Raw genomic sequence first — 21,219 nt, 5'->3', positions numbered from 1 at the left:
GCTCATTCTCTCCATTGACTGATTTCATTCATGCTTCAGACGCGTCACGCTGAGGGCGTTCCCACTGCGATTACACGCAGCGTCCGTCCCTTCGGGGAACTAGGGTTACATACGTAACCCGGGACGTTTACATATGAAGCACAAGAAAATGACTTTCAGCACTGTAGGCAAATATATCCATCAAATCTATATAAATGAAATAAATCTGGCTTTTTATATGTAAAAAAAAACATTGTAATCTAAAGTTGATGATGTCACTATTTCTTCAGGATGATCAGAGTTTTCTGAGAAGAAAATAAACCAATGAACAATCCTCTGAGTTTCTGCTATTGTAAATATTGCTGCAGATACTGAACTCATCCGTGTTTTATTGTAATATTGTGGGCATCTCTATTTCCTCCGGGCGCTTCGAGTCCTTCCTCCCTGCAAAATAAAAGCATTGCCTGACCTCTCGTATGTGTTTATCATGATTGCAGATGTTCAGATCAGATGAGTGTGAATCTTCAGATTGTGTGCGGCTCAAACTCACCAGCTCTTCTTGCACAGATGATCTGAAGAAGAATCACAGTAGGAGCAGCAAACACTGCGATCTCAACAATACTCACAATCACTGCAGGAAACATGAGAGGAAGAAGAGAAACTGTACATGACTGAAGTCAAGGGTCTTCATCTATCAACAGTTCTTGATGAAGCATTTACAGACTGACTGATAGTGTAATGTTATAAAGCTGTCAGTATAAATGAACGTGTCGTACCTCTGTATAATAATCCAGCAGTTTCTGATGCTGGATCAGCTGGATCTGTGGATCACGTCTGTTAGTTCAGTTCAACACATAATGCCACATATACACAACATCATCATCACATAATACTGGAGCTTCACATCACAGAAATAAGGAATATGTGCTCGAGTCTGTCATCTATTATCTTCTTACTTCAATCTCAAGCTGTCAGGAGGAGAATGACTATCGCCATTCACCAAAAATAATCAAATCTAATAATTTGATGCTGTGAGGTTCTAGCACACTTGCATTTCTAAGTTTGCAGAAACACTGAAATGTGGAATATCTATTTATTGACGACATCTAAAACATACAACGTTTCCTGTATGAAAACATTCAAATGCACAAATATTGAGGAATCCTTCGAGGTTGATGTGTGTGACAGTGATCATGTGATCATGAAGTGTGTGTAGGAGCTGCTGCTGTAGTTCGTTCATACACACCTGGACTCAGAGAGTTTGCTGTGGTGTCTGGAGTCAGTGCTGTTGCTGTAGTTGATGTTACAACTATTAAAAACAAGATGGAAATAGAAATATGATTACACAATGTCAAGACATTTATTTTAAAAACATTAACATCATATTTTCACATTGATCATGTAGCGCCCCCTACTGTCCTAGGTGTATCTACCCTTTTGGAATGTTGGACGCTTGAACCCAGATTCGTTTATTTGTCTCTCGACGTGATCCTATAATCAATCTGTGACCCTTGGTTCTACACTACTTCTTGCAAAGTGCAACTCAGATCTCTGCAATATCACTTTTAACCAATTACAGCTACCGATCTGTTCTATTAAAGTGACCACACTATAAAACTGAAATATACAATGGATTTATTTAAAAGAAAAGAAAAGAAAAGAAAGAATTGACAAAACCGAATCAAATTAGATATGAATAAAATCTGTTCAACCAACTTCTGAATAAACTGGTATTTTCAAAACAGTGTTTGATTGACTCTTCTATGCACAACAACAGGCACTTAAAGGGTTAACCTTTTAAACTTCCATCAAAATAGGGCTATCTAATGAATCACTCTTTAAATTAACATTTCCTTATTTTACACAAAGTACAAATTTGTCTTCACCTAATGTAAACCAATATACCAGTGTAATTCTGGTGTCTATGAAAACTCAGTGCAAAAATAAAGCATGTTAAACAAACCTCAGTTTCAATCAGAAATACAAACTGTAACCCTGTAATAATATACTCAATGAATCACAGAGTATTAAAGCATTATATCATTCACCAATGAAAAAACACAACTTATTGTGGGCCCACACACACACGCGCGCGCACACACACACACACACACACACGTTGCAGGCCTGAAACGTTGCTTGTGTGCGTTGAGGCCGAGTGAAACGTAAAATGGCCGCTTCGCTCTATAAGAGCACAAAATAAAATAAACAAAGTGTACCTGAGTGTAAGTGGCAAGAGTTAATGATTTCCGTCACCCATCAAATCCATCCACGTGAAGCTGTCATCAGTTAGCAAACTCCCGCGACGCCAGAGGAACTCCTAACCACTCGGGGATTAGGAGCGCTATCTGGATTCCTCCTCAGCGGCTCTGTCACTCTCGATCGATGCACTCACAGTTCTTGGCAATCGCTTAGATCACCTTTGATACTCTCACATTCGCCGATGTAGGGGATAAACTTGAGTTAAGTTTTTTTCACTAGTAACATGAATAGTCCGATTCACTGCGAATCGCGATCATCAAGCATTAAACTAACAGTTCTTCTGAACCCTGTCGTGTTGACTTCACTGTGTGATCGGGTTGACCTCACAACAGAATACTATACAGCTTAACACTTAAACAATGCAGTTCTTCTGACTATATCTAACACAAAAACCCAGCGCGCTCTGTTATCATGCCGACAACATTCACCTTCTCTTTCCTTCTTCCCCTACCTCTGACCCTCCCTTGAGTGACATTAACACTGGCCAATCACAGTTGCCATAACGGATATGAGGCGGGATCAAGCTGTTTTTAGCCAATAACGTTAAACCAAACACAACTTACTGACATGAACATTTTCTGAACAGGTACACTTTGATTCAATAATAAACTCTCGTCACCAAGCACTCATTTCTGCATACCATTTAAAATAAACAAATAAATAAAATAGAAATAATAATAAAGAATAATCATGTCGAAAAGTAACCCAAAATTAACCCAGGGTTACATCCTCCTCCTTCTGAAATTCTCATGTCCCCATGAGTATACAGACTTTAAATATGAATAATGAGTCTATTCTCAGAGTTAGGACATATCCTAGTACACCTGGCACATTTAGGTAAAGGTCGATATTTTTTTGAAGGGCAAAGTCCAATCTTTGAGGAATCTGTCAGATGAATAACTATTCCTCTGTGCACAACTGTTACGGGTCTCTTACTAGGTTGGCCTAGTTCATCGTAGCTTAACTTAGAGACAGGTTTCACCTTCCTTTTGGGACAATGCTCCATGGGTTCGGCCTCCAAGTCTGATGCATTATCAGAGCTATTTACTTCTGCTTCTGAAGATTCTTGCTCCACCACTGAGTCTACAATCGGGTGCATATTCTCTCTGGAATCCTCGTTTTCACAGGTTTCCTCCACCACTTCCTCTTCTCCAGAATATTGAGATTCACTGTCTGTGTTGGCAGTTACTTCATCCTCTTTAACTTCAAACTTGTGCTGGAGATCAGGAATTAACTGTGTCCATTGTCTAGACCTACCTGGACTATAGTACCCATAGCTTTCATCTTCATCTCCTGAGGAATTATCAGTGGTTACAGGAGTTTCCAATACTCTTTCTTCTCTCAATGTTTCTTTGTGCTCTTTTGTAGCTCTAGACCTAGTTACTGGCCTTTGAGGAACTTCTTGTCTCCTATCAGGTTTTGGCATTCTCACCGATTCTCCAATAGGTAAGAGATGATCTCTGTGCATTGTCCTGACTCCCCCAGTTCCTTTCTCTGATTTGAGTCTGTACACAGGCAAATTGTCAAGCTTTTCAAGAACAATGTACGGGGCCGTATTCCACTTATCCTCCAGTTTGTGCTTTCCTGTGAAACTGAGATTTCGAATAAGCACACGGTCTCCAGGCCTTATGCTTTGATATTTCACCTTTTGATCATAGAGACGTTTATTTCTCTGATGATTCTTTAATGCAGATTCAGAAGCTAGTCTGTAGGCTTTCTGAAGATCTGTCTTTAGGTCTTCAACATACCTCTGGTATGTCTGTCCTTCTCCTCCTTCTGAAGAAGTACCAAAGCACACATCAATTGGCAAGCGGGCTTCTCTTCCAAACAAAAGAAAGTAAGGTGAGTACCCGGTAGCCTCATTTTTAGTACAATTGTATGCATGTACTAATTTGCTGATATGCTGGCTCCATTTTTGCTTTTCTGCAGCATCCAAAGTTCCCAGCATGGAGAGTAGTGTCCTATTAAATCGTTCAGGTTGTGGATCTCCCTGAGGGTGGTAAGGTGTCGTCCTTGATTTCTTAATACCCAGCATTCCCAGAAGTTCTTTTATAAGTCGACTCTCAAAGTCTCACCCTTGATCTGAATGTATACGGGCTGGAAGTCTGTAATACACAAAGAACTTCTCCCAGAGAATCTTTGCAACAGTCACTGCTTTCTGGTCCTTAGACGGGTAGGCTTGGGCATAGCGTGTAAAATGGTCAGTGACAACCAGGACATTAGCAACACCTTTGGAATCTGGTTCTATTGACAGGAAATCAATACATATAAGTTCCATTGGCCCACTACTAGTGATGTTACTCAGAGGAGCGCGTTTCTGAGGCAATGTCTTTCTGGCTATGCATCTTCCACAGTTTTTGACATACTTCTCAATCTCAGAAGTCATTTGTGGCCAGTAGAATCTGTCCTTCAGCAGCTCTGTAGTCCGCTCGATTCCTAGATGTCCCGCATCATCATGTAATGAATGCATTACCTGTTGATGGAACTGTTCAGGTAAAACAAGCTGTTTTTTCTCTTTACCACAGGGACTGATGAACACTCTGTACAGCAGCTTATCCTGGCTGACCAGCTTAGGACCTTGTCTCTGCAATAGAGTCATTCGCGGGTTAGCACTTGCACCAGTTGTAAGTACCTTTCCTTGCTCCACAGCTATCTTCACCGGTCCAATGACTGGATCTTTGTCTTGAGCCAACTCAAGGTCAGCATGTGTCAACTGTTTCAGATGTCCTAGCTCCAGCTGTGTAAAACGTGCATAAACAGGTGGAACAATGCTAGAATTGGCTCCCAACTGATCTACCAGTCTGGTGGAAGATTCCTCATTTTTGTCACTTGTCACCATCTGACAGATTGCTTTCACTCCTGACTGGGATATTTCTGTCCATCCATCAGGTGACCCACCTTCCAAAGGATAACGAGACAATGCATCAGCATCGATGTTATAACGTCCTGGCTTATATTGCAGACTGAAATCATATGTGGCCAATGCCGCCAGCCAGCGATGTCCTGTTGCGTTTAACTTAGCTGTAGTGAGGACATAGGTGAGCGGATTATTGTCAGTTCTAACTACAAATTTCACCCCATAAAGGTAATCGTGAAATTTATCCACTACGGCCCACTTCAGTGCCAAGAATTCCAGTTGGTGAGTTGGATATCTTTGCTCTGTTGTACTCAGTTTCCTACTAGCATATGCAACTGGTCTGAGTCCTTCCGGATACTCTTGGTTCAGTACTGCACCTAGGCCATTCCCACTTGCATCCACATGTAGGACATAGGCTTTGGAAGGGTCAGCGAATGCCAGGACAGGGGCATGAGTAAGACAGTAGATAATGGTTTTAAAAGCCTCAGTGCAACCTTTGTCCCACCGCTCACCAAATGGTTCTGAATCTTTGAAGTACTTTCTCTCTGTGGTGACCTTTCCACCCCCTTTGGCTGGAGGATACCCTTTGGTGAGTTCTGTCAAGGGTCACACGATTGCAGAATAGTTTTTGACAAACCGTCGGTAAAACCCACAAAATCCTAGGAATGACCTTAAGGTTTTTACATCTGTGGGCATCTTCCACTTAGTGACTGCTTCTATTTTCTCCGGGTCAGGAGCAACCCCATCAGCAGAGACAATATGGCCCACATATTTGACCTGTGACATACAGAGCTGGCACTTATCCATTGAAATTTTCAATCCATACTCCTCCAAACGGTCTAAGACTTTCAGAAGCCTCTGTTCGTGTTCTTCTAGAGTGGACCCAAAGACAATAATATCGTCAAGGTACACTATCACTTCTAGCAGATGCATGTCCCCAACTGCACGCTCCATGAGTCTTTGGAATGTCGCAGGCGCTCCACTAACTCCTTGTGGCATCCTTTCAAACTCATAGAACCCTAAAGGACATATAAAGGCAGTCTTCTCCTTGTCCTCATCGGCCATGGCTATTTGGTAGTAGCCGCTCCGCAGGTCTAAGACTGAAAACCACTTGCTTCCTGCAAGACAGTCCAACGCATCATCTATGCGTGGGGTCGTGTACTGATCAGGAAGAGTTCTGCTGTTCAAAGTCCGATAATCGATACACATGCGTATTGCACCACTTTTTTTACGAACAATTACAATTGGGGAAGCATAAGGACTTCGGGATTCTTTAATAATCCCTGTAGCTAACAGGTCTTTGAGGTGTCGACGGACATCATCAATGTCAGCTGGAGCAATTTGTCGAGATCTCTCTCTAAATGGCCTAGAGTCACTCAAACGGATGCAATGTTTAACGTCCTTTGCCAGTCCTACATCCCATTCTTCCTGAGAAAATACATTACCTCTCTCAGACAGTTTCTGGCGAAGTCGATCTTCCCACTCTTTTGGAATGGTGGACTTTGTGAAATCAAACACCTTTAATTCAATGGTCTTGGATTTCGTCGGGGTAACAGATGCCACAGTCACTGTATCTGTAGGAAACACATGCGCTACGACTGTTCCAGATGGTATTGTTACCTCTTTGCACGTCTCATTCCTAATCAGCACCTTGAATTTGTTCTCCTCTATAGCAGAAGAGGGCAGTACAACTGGAAGAATGAACAGTCCTGCAGGCAGCATATCATCTGAAGGGGTTTCTACCATGAAAATTTCCTTCTCCAGCGGTTTTTGTGACTCAACTGTACAAACAGCACACATTTCTCCTCTTGATGGTATGATGCAAGCACCTGGACCTGTCCATTTAACTTCTCCAGCAGGTATGTCAAGTCTTGTCTGTGATTCTAGTTCTGAGTTGTGAAGCTGAATTCTTAATGTGTGTGCCTCATCCGTCTCATGACCAGCGGTGCCAAGTCCAATCAAACGTTGGAAAAAACTTGCATTTGTCCCAATGATCGCAGGCACTTGTTTAGGACCTTCAGGTTCTGGACAAACCAAAGCAAGGATGGAAACAGTCTCTTCCACACCCATGACAGAAGCAGGAAAAGAAACATCTACCAAGACATATCCCTTGTAGGGATAACTGGCTGTGCTAAGGCCCCAAATGGACAGACCAGAGAGAGGCTGAATGGGCACTGATGACAGGTTTTCAGAGTACCATGGCTCAAAGATGATAGTGACCTGAGATCCACTATCTAGTAAGGCTTCACAGGGCTGACCATTTATCTTCATAGTGATTGTCAGAGCTGGACCCACCAACCCTACAGGAACACTACTCTTCTCAACCACAACTGTCTGGCTTTTGCGAGAAAAGCTGGCTTTATCACTAGTGTGTTTACTACTACTCTGATCCATTCTTTCGTTTCTAGCCTTCCGTAATGATCGCACAAGTTTCTGTATCACCAGAGAGTAATTCTCAGGAGCTTTGCACTTCGGAGCAATGTGGCCATCTTCCCCACATTTGTAACAGAAGTAATCTTCTTGAGCCTTTTCAAATCGGGGTTTCACAGAAGTATCAGCCTGCTCCAGTGAACGAAATAATAATAAAGAATAATCATGTCGAAAAGTAACCCAAAATTAACCCAGGGTTACAATCATAACATGACATGCAGTTTGTGTTCCATCATCACAGCTTACAGTGGCAGTAGTGGAGAAGAGAGGTGTTACTGTATCATTTATTCCTGGTTTATAAGAGAGTGAAACACAGTTGAGCTGCTGCAAATAAACCTTCAGCTTGAATGAGTGACATAAGCCTTATAATTCCTAAAACCGGCCTCCTACATGGGTCATACTAGGCTTTAATAGACTCGTTTATGCAGTATATCATGTATGACCCATGTAGGAGGACAATATTGGGAATTATAAGGATTGTTTTGCAGTTTATGACTCCACTAATATTTTACAACTCCAAAACTTATGAAGCCATCAGAAAGAGTAGAGCCAATCTGTGAAAGTTTTCACAAATCTGTCAGAAAAGAGTGTTTTCTCTCCATGAAATGAAGCTAAAACAACAACTCAATGTGACAATCATCCTGTAGAATATGACCGTCATATGTTGATGAGTGAACACTGAAGATAACTCTAGCATTACGCACTGAAAAGCACTGATGTGAGAAAGACAGTGATGATGTACCTTTAGAAACGTGTGTGTTTATAGTTGAGGGATCCTGAGAGTGTGTGTTGTGGACTGGATTCACTGCTGTCGTTGAATCAGCTTGAGCTGTGAAGATCAATGTTAGTTCAGATGATTAATACTGTACAATATGACCATCATATTCTAACTTTGATCATCACATCACATAAAGAGTGAACAGTTGGACTGTTACTTCACTGCAGTTCATTAGTTTGAAGCAATGCTTTGAGTTCCTCTTCTGTGAGAGTCAGAGAAGCTTTTGTTCCCTCAGTTTGTTCTGGTTCAGTGATACTGATAGACCTCAGTGTTCCTGACATTATGAGGCTCTTCTAACACTGTTTTCTCACCTGAATACTTGACAGTGTATCTGACTGAGGTCTGGAGTTGCTTTCTGTGAGTAAGCTGACATCTCCACTCTCTGTTGGCATCTTCATTCAGGAGTGTTGTAGTCAGAGTGATGATGTTACAGTGATGTTGATCTGATGATGATGATGATGATGATAATATCTGATATCTGGAGTCTGTCTTCAGATCAACACCAGCCTGATTCACCCACAACAGCTCAACTCCCTCAGAATTGACCCAATCAACACAGGAGAGTCCAGCATACAACTGACAGGAGAGAGTCACAGAGCGGCCTGGACTGATCTCAGTCTGTGGAGATGAAGATGATGATGATGAAGATGAAGATGATGATGGTGATGATGAAGACACTGAAACTGAACACAAGACACAAATCACAGACTCTTCGATCATCATCTGAGTTTAAAGGGAGAATCTGCCCTTTTTAAATTGACCACATAATCATAAACTCACCATGAAGAACATACAGATAAACATAAGCATCAGTTCCTTGTCGTTCTCCATTCACATATCGTCGGCATCTGTAATATCCATAATCTTCTTCTGTGACGTTCTTGATGTTCAGAGAGCAGTCAGACTCCAGACTCAGTCTCTCATGTCTCTCTGTGTCTTTATTCTTTATCCCTCCAGTAATCAGTGCAACTATCCCTGAATGACTGTTAGAGTAGGTCCATGATGTTGATTTGCAGCCAGAAAGATGATTATTACAGGACAGAGAGACATTTACACCAGAACTGATGAACACTTCCTCTCCACTGGTGCCTGAAACACAGTATATCTCATTGTAAGACTGGAAAAACTGGAGGATAGTGTTCTCACTCTCTGAGAGAACAAAGCAAAGTAACATTTGAACTCCCCCTCGTGCTACACTTCTCCTTCTCATCCCACATGGGAAGATCACCCAAACTCACATAATATATATATGGTTTAATGTGAATGACTATCATTAGGGCCCAAGCCCTGAAAGGGCGAAGGCCCTATTGCAGGTGTGCCGAACCCTGCTCCTGCCGATCGACTGTCCTGCACAGTTCATCTCCAACCCTAATCAAACACACCTGAAGCAACCAATTAAGGTCTTCAGGCTCACTTGAAAATTAAAGGCAGGTGTGTTTAATTAGGGTTGGAGATAAACTGTGCAGGACAGTCGATCGGCAGGAGCAGGGTTGGGCACCCCTGCCCTATTGTTTTCCTTAGGATTTTTTTTTTTTTTTTTTTTTTTTTTTACGACTATTCGGGTACTTTTGGGGCCCTTAATATCCTCGAAAACTCTTGAAACTTTGCACACATGTCAGAACCCGCGGCCATCAGGGCCAGACTGAAGATAGTACCCGGGCGTGGCAGAGGGGCTCGACATCGCCCCCTGGAAAGGGGTCCGAAAACTTGGTCCATAAATCAAACACGCTTGCATGGAATAATATGAAACTCGGTACACATATAGATCTCATCGGTTCATATATCCTTCATACTCTTACTTTTTACCCCAGCCCAACAGGAAGTCGGCTATTTAGGCTATGTTTACACGGAAACGATCTAAAGAGAAAACGCAAAAGTGGCGTTGCGCTATCACTTTTTATTCTGCTTTTAGACGAGCGTTATGGTTGGGAAATCCGCGTGCATATGGTGACGCACAAGTGTGTGAAATTCGATGTGGTATGCACTCCAGGCGGCTAGGTGGCAATGTGAACCACTGCCACACAACAACACCAATATCTTGGAATATTTTGTACAACTGCTGAAAAGACTTGTATGTTTTTCAGAGCTGCTAGGGCAACTTGAAGGTCCGACGTATGGAAATAATCTGACATGCTGGTTGTTATTTTCCTGTACTGGCGCATGCATGTGACGTAAACGCGGACGCGACGAGAGCCACCGTAAGCAGATTTGCGTTTTTACCGTTTAGACGGGAACGCGACGGTGGAGCGTTTTTAAGATTTCCACTCTGGAGGGTGGTTTCACTTTTTTGCGTTTTTAAGTCCCCAAAACGCTGTTGCCGTGTAAACGAAAGGCACATCCGATAAAAAATTTTTACGTTTTCACCCGGAATCGTTCTCGTGTAAACGGGGCCTTAGGGTTGTTTGGAAAACCCATGCTCAGGAATACGAAATACTCCTCCTAGAGAATTCAAACACACGGCACGAAACTCGGTCAGCATGAAGTCAAGACACTGTGGATGAAAAATTGCCAGGGGATTTTTGATATCTCGAACGGTTTGGCCGTGGCGAGGAAACGAATTTATGGCGAATAATGGAAACAGGAAGTGTGTTATAACTTCTGCATACATTAACTGATCTTGATGAAACTTCAGCAGTGTGATCGCTGTAAGAGGCCGATCACATGGATGTGACTATTGTGAGTCAAAGTTATAGCGCCACCAACTGGCAGCAGGAAGTGTGTCACTTTCTAAATGCTTTGAAATCACCCTCTTATTTTTACCCGATTTGCTTCAAACTTTATGTGTATAATGTAAAAACACGGCAGATGTAGACCTGTGAAAGGATTGTTTAATATCTAAGATAATGTTGTCATGGCAACGCATCAAAATTTAATATTCTTTTTTGATGTTTTTGAGACTCTTAGCATGCTTGAAATTGCATGAAACTCGACAGACACATCTCATTTATTAGCTAGTAGACACGTGCAAAGTTTCAGAAACGGACGTGGTGAGGGGCTCAGTAGCGCCACCTTTAGTCAAAAATGGGGTATTAGGTTTACCTACAGTAACAAAAATCGGTATGTATATTCGTCTCCTCGAGCCGGACAACTTTCTAATTGACAGTCATTAGCTCCGAACAACACAAAGTCAGATATTTTGGTTTGAATGTAATTTTCAGGAGAATTTTCTCCCTCCCTCTCCCTCTGTCTCTGTGTGTGGGGGGGTTTGGGGAATTTGACTATTATTTGAATGGTGTTCAAGGTTTCAGGGGCTTTTGGGGCCCTTAACGTGCTTGAAAACTCTTGAAACTTTGCACACAGGTCAGCGCCCACAGCCATCAGGGCCGGGCTGAAGCTGGTACCCGGGCGTGGCAGGGGGGCTCAACAGCGCCCCCTTGAACGGGGTCCCCAAAACTTGGTCCATAGATCAAACACGCTTGCATGAATTAATATGAAACTCAGTACACATATAGATCTCATCGGGCGGAACAACTTACCCTCGGTCAAGTTTTACGCCAGCCCAACAGGAAGTCGGCTATTATGGGTTGTTTGGAGAACGCTTGCTCAGGAATTTGAAGTACTTCTCCTAGAGATTGCATCTGTTTACTGCCAAACTCCGTCAGCTTGAGGTCAACACATTAAACATGCTAAATTGCGGACGGATTTTTGATATCTCGAACGGTTTGGCCGTGGCGAGGAAACGAATTTATGGCGAGAAAAGAGAAACACGAAGTGTTATAACTTCTGCATAAATTAACTGATCTTGATGAAACTTCAGCAGTGTGTTCGTGGTAAGAGGCCAATCAGATGGATGTAACTATTGTGAGTCAAAGTTATAGCGCCACCAACTGGCAGCAGGAAGTGTGTCACTTTCTAAATGCTTTTGACAAAAGTGGGGGGGTTAGTTTTATCTACAGTAACAAAACTCGATATGTATATTGTACTCTTCGAGCCGGACAACTTTCTAATTTACCGTAATTAGCTCGGATTAAAAGGAAGTCATATATTTTCGTCTGAATGTGGATTTTTGGCAAAATCAGCCTCTGATATTTTACCCACTCCTCTTAAGTGGTTTATTTAATTCCCACCAAACTTTTTCAACATGATGAAAATACATTAAAGAAGCTAAATTGTGAATGGCTATTGAATATCTCAAATTGTTTTGCTATGGCGAGGGATTAAAGTCATGTCAAAAAAGTAAACACTAAAAGCCTCATATCTTCTAAAAAATTAATTATACACCATTTATTTCTAGATAAAATTATACAAATATCAAAACTAAACCCATTTTATTCTTGTTTTCAATTTAAGAATAATGTACAAGTTTAAAAACAGCCAGAATGCGCTATTCAGTTAAAAAATAAATACATCAAGTAATACAAAGGGCTCTACTGCCCTCTTGTGTCCAAAATGATATCAACTCAGTACATAAATCTTTTTATCAGGTATGGCTATTGTAATTAAATATAAATATATTAGGTATGTGGCTGTGAGGATCTTTTCCCACCGGTTAATCGACGTTAGACACCAGCGAGGCCTTTTAAATCGCTAATATAAAAGTGAAAGTAAAGTAAGGACGTCCGCACGGACAGTTATAGTGGTGGCGCTCGCAGTGCGCTCGAATGAATTTCTATGGAAGTAGAAATGAAAAAACCGCATACTGTGCAGCCGCATACTTTTTAGTGTCACTTTAAAATTAGCGCCATATCGGGGGCCGATTGCTTCCGATTTTCAGGGAAAACACAACAACAAATGAGTAAATGAAAGATTGGCTTAAATAGGCGCTTTTACACAAAATATTCCGTCATCATTTTTTTCAGTCAGCTCTTCACTCTCGTGATTAATGAATTTTGACTCCTGTTGCTGATCTTTGCTGCATTTTTCGTTTTGCTCACAATTTAGTAAGCAAACACGTTCAAGTTTTAATTGTAGTGACTAAATGATTTTATTATACACACACACACACACATCAAATTGACGGTGGGGGGCAATGGTATATTTAAATCTGCATATTGTAATATATACAGGGCACCCCAGTCCAGTCTTATTAAATGTATGCTTCATCTTTCATTTTTAATTTGTAAATTTGATCAATAAATTCAATTATTTAGAATGATAAGACACTATATGGCTTTTACCCTAGGTAGGGCTGATCAAATTAAATCGTTTACACTGAAAAATAACAATGCATTAAATAATGTTATGAGATTGTTTTAAATATAAGTCAATTAAAAATCGTTGGAAAGAATGATACTTTTAAACATAACACTAAACCGTCATTAGCAGTGATGGGAATAACGCTAACGGCATTACTTTTTCCAGTAACGAGTAATCTAATTGATTACTCTTCTCATCTTAATAACGCCGTTACCGTTACTGCCAAAAAATGCGGCGCGTTACTATAACTGATGAAGCTGTTTTTTTTCATCAGACCAACTAGATCTCCGAGCGAGAGGCAAATACTTTTTTTACTGTTCTTCCTTGGTTAGTGGGCAGAGCACGAGACAAGCGCATAAATGCTGACGATTGGCTGAGGTAGAGTAAAATGTCATTGTAAGCCAATCAGAGGTAGAGTTGGGCGGGTGTTCTAAAGCACGCATAGTAGTGATGGGCATTCGGCTCTTTTGACTCAGCTCACTGAAAAGAGCCAGCTCTTTTGGCTCACAAAAGGCTCTTTAAATGACTTTGACTATAATATTTCAATTTTTATTACATAATTATTTAATTTCTATAGCTCTAAGAGTCGGCTCTTCAGATATGCGAGCCAGCTACCGACGTTCACCTAAAAGAGTCGGCTCATTCGCGAATCGCGAACGAGTCGATCCATCTTCACTAACGCTCATTCGCGAACGACCCATCATCACTAACAGCTAACGCTCATGAATTGCGAACGACCCATCATAACGCATAGTCGGACAGGACAGGACACACAACGAACAACACAAGCCAGTCAGTCAACGAGAGACAGGTATGCCGACGAGCCCGAATAATCCAAAAGTAGCCTTCTCTAAATGGTATATTGCTTATGTTAAGTTTTCATTTCCGTCCGTCATGTCCATGCACAATATGTTGCGATCATCCATCCACTAAAGAACAATCCAGATACAATTTCTCAGTGTTATTTATTTGTTAGTTTTCATCTCAATGCGCTGGCATTACATCAGTGACAGTGCACGAGGGAGCAGCAGCACGACATTCATCTCAAGGAAGGAACACGAGCTGAGTCAAAATAAAAGTCCCCATTTGTTCACACATGCGCACAATGAACTCTTGCACATTTTTAGTATACAACCGTCAATAGCATAAAGTAAAAACAAAATAACAGTAAGAAACATAAAATAATATAGTTAATGAGAACATATAACTCCACAGCTTAACAAGCTTAATTTAATTTTGCCCAGTTGTGGCCTGTTGAGGGGCAATAAATATCAAAAGTTCCAAAACATCTATTGTGTTATTTGCATTGATCCACTATATAAACATAATATCTACATACATGGCATTTGATTGGAGGCTAGTCTCACTTTGTCCACCGGCAACATTTTTTTTTAGATGTGTGTACAATGTTTCATGTTTCTGTTAATAATGTATTGTATTAAGTGTCCATTTCATTATAAAATTCAGATTTATCATAAATAATTGAACATGCACATGTGTTTTAAGTTCCGTTAAATAGGGGTAGAGGTGGGGTCACATTTGAGCATTTAAAATTTAATTTTACTTGAAAGTAACGCAAAAGTTACTTTCTTAAGTAACTAGTTACTTTTAAAATTTGTAACTGAGTAACTAATTTAGTTACTTTTTGGAAGAAGTAACTAGTAACTGTAACTAATTACTTTTTAAAAGTAACTTGCCCAACACTGGTCATTAGGTGTCACCAGGCGACCGTCTTAATGAGCGAGTCATTGATTCATTCGTTCAAACAACTCGTTCGAACGACTGAGTCATTCATGAATGAGACAGATGTTTATGGATTGGTCATTGAATTTTTGAGTCAACCAATTCGTTCAAAATGCTGAATCATTCAGTAATGAGAAAACACGTTGCTGTGAGATGCGCAATGGTTCTGCTGTGATCTTTATTTAACTATTTTCGCTGCTAAAACTGAAAAAAAGTCAATATTGCATCTAAAATGTAAGTGACTTGACGTGTGTGTGTGTGTGTGTGTGTGAGAGAGAGATTGTGTCTGTTACAGTGACAAGAGTTTAACCCTTTAAGGCCTTGTCTTTTTGGATATATATCTTTTTTTTAAAAACAAAATGTGCATACAACCCATATATTTTAAATGTATTGTTTGCTTTAAATTAAATTAAGATTGTATTCTTGGTAATTGAACCTAAATAAATGTAAAATTAATGTGCTATATTTCAGATCAATATAGCCTATTTGTTTTCCTTCATTTTAATCAACACTAACTTTATTCTCATCTGAATTATAAATAACTTATTTCTGTATAAAATAAAAAATCCCGAATAATCCAGACCAACCAGAGCGCACTATTTCTACAACATCATCAGTGCTGAAGCAGAACTACCAGAGCCGTTCGGCAGATTTTCATAAATCTTGTGTGCTTATTTCATGTGTCCGTTAAATCCATGAGACCGTCTGTAGGGTGTCTCGTTTTTCATTTTAGGTTTCAGGAGGTTGCTTATGCATACTTTCTGGTTGATATGTGCCCTCGATGCGCACTTCTGCAGAGCCCACACTGATGCAAGCTCTACAGCACACTTCTTTTCGACAGTCAAAGCAGGGTTACGTTTTTGCACGACGTGCACAATAACCCTAAAGGCACCGGGGTGGCGGTGCCGCCGGCTTCTTTTTTTTATATATATATAGCTGCGAGCAGCGATGAAGGGCCAAAGCCGGCGGAATCGCCACTCCGGTGCCTTTAGGTAACTAAAGGCACCGGGGTTGCGGTGCCACCAGCTCGGGTCCGTAATCGCTGCTCGCAGCTATATTTATATATAATAATAATAATAATAATAATAATAAATTTTATTTACAGCGCCTTATCAGGACACCCAAGGACACTGTACAAAGCAGATAAAAACCATTAAAACAGTAAACAATAAAATTGGCAAGACAACGTTGAGGTGAAATGGGTTAAGCGGAATATGAATGTCTAAACAACAGAGTTTTGAGTTTGGATTTGAAAAGATTAAATGAGTACATGGTACGTAGATCTGAGGGGAGGGAATTCCAAAGATGGGGAGCAGAGCGACTAAACGCCCTGCTCCCCATTGTGACAAGACGAGCAGGGGGAACAGAAAGCAGGCAGGTGTGAGAGGATCGGAGTGAACAAGTAGGGATGTTTAAATGGAGAAGATCTGAAATATATGGAGGAGCCATGTTATGAACTGCTTTGAAAGTAATGAGAAGTATTTTAAAGCTGATCCTCTGTTTGACAGGAAGCCAATGAAGTTGTTGCAGGATGGGAGTGATATGATGAAAAATGGGGGTCTGAGTAATCAGGCGTGTAGCAGAGTTCTGTAGGAGCTGCAGCTTCTGGAGCGACTTATTAGGGAGGCCAAACAGGAGTGAGTTACAGTAATCTAACCGAGATGTGATGAGGCTGTGAACCAGGATGGCAGTGGTTTGGGGAGAAAGAGACTGACGGAGGCGGGAAATGTTACGCAGGTGGAAATAGGCTGACCGGGTGATGCTATTAATGTGAGAGTGGAAAGATAATGTGCTGTCAAGGACGACACCCAGACTCTTAACCTGAGGGGAGGGGAGGACAGTTGAGTTATCAATGGTAATGGAAACTTTATTAGCTTTGGAGAGAGAATGAGGTGTGCCTACCAAGAAGACTTGAGAAAGACTTCAGTTTGAGAAAGTTGGATGAAAACCAAGAGTGGATTTCTTGGAGACAGAGGGTAAGAGAGGTTGGTGGGAGTAAAGAAGATGGTTTAGTGGAAAGGTAGAGCTGGGTGTCGTCCGCGTAGCAATGAAATTTAATGTTATGTTTACGGAGGATGTGACCAAGAGGGAGGATGTATTTGATAAAAAGGAGAGGCCCCAATACAGAGCCTTGGGGCACTCCAGCGGAGACAGGGAAAGTAACGGATTTCTGGGTTTTTAGTTGTATGAACTGTGTGCAATCAGAAATGTATGAAGTAAACCAGGCTATGGGAGTGTGAGTGATACCAATAGATGATAATCGACTAAGGAGGATGGGATGAGAAATGGAATCAAAAGCTGCTGTGAGGTCCAGAAGAATGAGAATTGAAAGTAACCCAGAATCAGAAGCCATGAGAAGGTCATCTGACATTTTGATGAGTGCGGTTTCAGTGCTGTGAAGGGGACGGAAGCCAGATTGAAACTGCTCGTAGATGTTATTCGACATGAGGTGATTATGAAGTTGGGAGGCGACTGTTTTTTCCAGAATTTGGGATATGAAGGGAAAGTTAGATATAGGACGGAGATTGCTAAATTTAGTGGGGTCCAGACCAGGTTTTTTCAGAATGGGTGTGACCGAGGTAATTTTGAGTGAATGGGGGACTGAACCAGAGCTTAGGGAGGAGTGGATAATCTCAGTGATGAGAGGGGCAAGTGAAGAACAGCAGGATTTAACCAGGGTGGAGGGAAGTGGGTCGAGCTGACATGTGCAGGGTTTAGATTTATGAATAATGTCCGAAATGGCTTGAACAGAGGGAAGGTCGAAACTTAAAAAAGTAGTAGTTGGGGATGGATAAGGGGTGTTAAAGTTGCCTCCGGAAGCTGCAGCTCCAGATGGGGTCAAGTGTTTATGGATGTCTGTGATTTTGAAACAAAAAAGGACATAAGTTTATTGCAAAAGTCTTGGGATTGCATATGGTAAGAAAGCGAGTCAGGAGGTTTTGTGATGGAAGTGAGGATGGAGAACAGGGTTTTAGAATTATGATGATTAGAGTGAATTAAGTGAGAGTAATATTCAGATTTAGCTGAAGAGAGGGAATCCTTATACAAATTAACATGTTCCATGTACAAACTTTATATATATATATATATATATATATATATATATACACTCACCGGCCACTTTATTAGGTACACCTGTCCAACTGCTCGTTAACACTTAATTTCTAAGCAGCCAATCACATGGCGGCAACTCAGTGCATTTAGGCATGTAGACATGGTCAAGACAATCTCCTGCAGTTCAAACCGAGCATCAGTATGGGGAAGAAAGTTGATTTGAGTGACTTTGAACGTGGCATGATTGTTGGTGCCAGAAGGGCTGGTCTGAGTATTTCAGAAACTGCTAATCTACTGGGATTTTCACGCACAACCATCTCTAGGGTTTACAGAGAATGGTCTGAAAAAGAAAAAACATCCAGTGAGCGGCAGTTCTGTGGGCGGAAATGCCTTGTTGATGCCAGAGGTCAGAGGAGAATGGCCAGACTGGTTCGAGCTGATAGAAGGGCAACAGTGACTGAAATAACCACTCGTTACAACCGAGGTATGCAGCAAAGCATTTGTGAAGCCACAACACGCACAACCTTGAGGCGGATGGGCTACAACAGCAGAAGACTCCACCGGGTACCACTCATCTCCACTACAAATAGGAAAAAGAGGCTACAATTTGCAAGAGCTCACCAAAATTGAACAGTTGAAGACTGGAAAAATGTTGCCTGGACTGATGAGTCTCGATTTCTGTTGAGACATTCAGATGTTAGAGTCAGAATTTGGCGTAAACAGAATGAGAACATGGAACCATCATGCCTTGTTACCACTGTGCAGGCTGGTGGTGGTGGTGGTGTAATGGTGTGGGGGATGTTTTCCTGGCACACTTTAGGCCCCTTAGTGCCAATTGGGCATCGTTTAAATGCCACGGCCTACCTGAGCATTGTTTCTGACCATGTCCATCCCTTTATGGCCACCATGTACCCATCCTCTGATGGCTACTTCCACCATGTCACAAAGCTCTAATCATTTCAAATTGGTTTCTTGAACATGACAATGAGTTCACTGTACTAAAATGGCCTCCACAGTCACCAGATCTCAACCCAATAGAGCATCTTTGGGATGTGGTGGAACGGGAGATTCGCATCATGGATGTGCAGCCGACAAATCTGCGGCAACTGTGTGATGCCATCATGTCAATATGGACCAAACTCCCTGAGGAATGCTTCCAGCACCTTTTTGAATCTATGCCACGAAGAATTGAGGCAGTTCTGAAGGCAAAAGGGGGTCCAACCCGTTACTAGCATGGGGTACCTAATAAAGTGGCCGGTGAGTGTGTATATATATATATATATATATATATAATTCAGTATTGTGTTTAGTATCATTTTAAATGTCCCGGAGTGGGTGGTACAGATGTCTCATTCCCAAAGAGTAAAACACAAGGTAATAAGGTTTTTTAGAAGTTTAGAGAAACTGGCGAATAAAGGTAGGCAAATGGTCTCCCTACCCCCCAAAAAGGTGTAAACTCCTGAATGCAAATCCCCACTGTTAGCAAATGGTCAACTTCTGCCCCCAGTAAGTCTGGGAGAGGGTTTAAGGTAAATTTCCATTGTGAATTCATGTTTACATATGAAATGAGGTCTGGCTATATAATGAAATGCAACTAGAAGATCTGGGCCTTTTCTGTATCTCAGATGAGCCCGTGAGGCTGGAGTTGCGAGTCTCTCAGCTTCAAGTAGCCTATTTCCTAATGTCGGGTTCATCTTCTCTTTTATTCCAGAACATTTGATATTTTGTATTGATTATCTTTGAACTGATGATAAATTTACCTGACATAATAAATTGTTACATTTGATGATTCTTCTAACTGACTTTGATATTATTTCATTAGAGTTAAAAGGAATTAGTCAAACTTTCGCTTATATTTAATGATGCACAGATATCATTAAAAACCTTTTCATTCTATGGAGTCAGATGAAATAACGAGAGAATACATATGAAAAATGTATTGCATTTAATCAAAATCCCTTTACCATGAGAAAAGACGGAACACGCGCGAGACCTTCGCCGCTGCTCGAATACCGCCATTGGATCGATTTACAACGGCCTTACATCAGTGATCATTATGATATATATATATATATATATATATATATATATATATATATATAACATAAAACATACCAGCATAAAAAGCAGAGGTTTTAAATCATAGTCTTTTTCATCATTTAAAGCAAACAACACACTCTCCAGAATAAACTATTAATGTTTATCAGAGAGCTGTTCAAATCACTGACACACTCTTAATATGAAGATCATTCTTCATCATCAGATGTTTGAGTGACACTATGTCCAGTATCAGGAATAATACAGTATGATCTGTGTGTATCAATACACAACTCTGAGATCACAGCGTGAATGTGTGCAAGAATAAACTGAGCATGTTGAAATGAACTCTTTCCAGACTAATTCGACTAAATGTGTTTAGAGAAAATACAGATTTCTTTACCTGTGAGAAGTGAAGAGAGAACGATCAGTCCCAGCAGACACAGATCACACTTATCAGCCATTTCTGTTTCTGTCCGTCTTCCTCTTCACTATATATAGTTACAGCTCCTCCTTTAAACATCATCAGCTCCTCCTCTTCATTATATATAGTTACAGCTCCTCATTTAAACATCATCAGCTCTTCCTCTTTATTATATATAGTTACAGCTCCTCCTTTAAACATCATCAGCTCCTCCTCTTCATTATATATAGCTACAGCTCCTCCTTTAAACATCATCAGCTCCCCCTCTTCATTATATATAGTTACAGCTCCTCCTTTAAACATCATCAGCTCCTCCTCTTCATTATATATAACTACAGCTCCTCCTTTAAACATCATCAGCTCCTCCTCTTCATTATATATAGTTACAGCTCTTTCTCTTCATTATATATAGTTACAGCTCCTCCTTTAAACATTATCAGCTCCTCCTCTTCATTATATATAGTTACAGCTCCTCGTTTAAACATCATCAGCTCCTCCTCTTCATTATATATAGTTACA

The 21,219-nt window shown here is 40.9% G+C and overlaps 1 protein-coding gene across 1 annotated transcript; it reads right to left on the bottom strand.

The window, feature by feature from the left end:
• Nucleotides 1-331: 331 nt before the first annotated feature.
• Nucleotides 332-20,740, bottom strand: LOC130106015 (uncharacterized). The gene is made up of 7 exons (XM_056272211.1): nt 20,680-20,740; nt 9,087-9,395; nt 8,618-8,989; nt 8,271-8,357; nt 756-794; nt 530-610; nt 332-423 (listed from the first exon to the last, which is right to left on the bottom strand). Exons 1-7 carry the CDS (start codon nt 20,738-20,740, stop codon nt 368-370), a joined length of 1,005 nt encoding a protein of 334 aa, XP_056128186.1. The 3' UTR covers nt 332-367.
• Between the last annotated feature and the right edge of the window lie 479 nt (nt 20,741-21,219).

This window comes from Rhinichthys klamathensis, unplaced genomic scaffold (assembly GCF_029890125.1).
Source record: "Rhinichthys klamathensis goyatoka isolate OS25496 unplaced genomic scaffold, OSU_Roscu_1.1 h1tg000331l_1, whole genome shotgun sequence".
NCBI lineage: Eukaryota > Metazoa > Chordata > Actinopteri > Cypriniformes > Leuciscidae > Rhinichthys > Rhinichthys klamathensis.
Note: the sequence above shows the minus strand (reverse complement) of the source record. Positions and strands in the feature narration are given on the sequence as shown.

What these genes read in the sequence shown, in the direction of transcription:
- LOC130106015 (XM_056272211.1), bottom strand. Translation starts at nt 20,740, where the DNA reads ATGGCTGATAAGTGTGATCTGTGTCTGCTGGGACTGATCGTTCTCTCT. An exon ending in AAACACACACGTTTCTAAAG is followed by an intron (nt 795 to 8,270) that starts GTACATCATCAC and finishes CCACAGATCCAG; the next exon opens with CTGATCCAGCATCAGAAACT. An exon ending in TGCTGGATTATTATACAGAG is followed by an intron (nt 611 to 755) that starts GTACGACACGTT and finishes TGTTTCCTGCAG; the next exon opens with TGATTGTGAGTATTGTTGAG.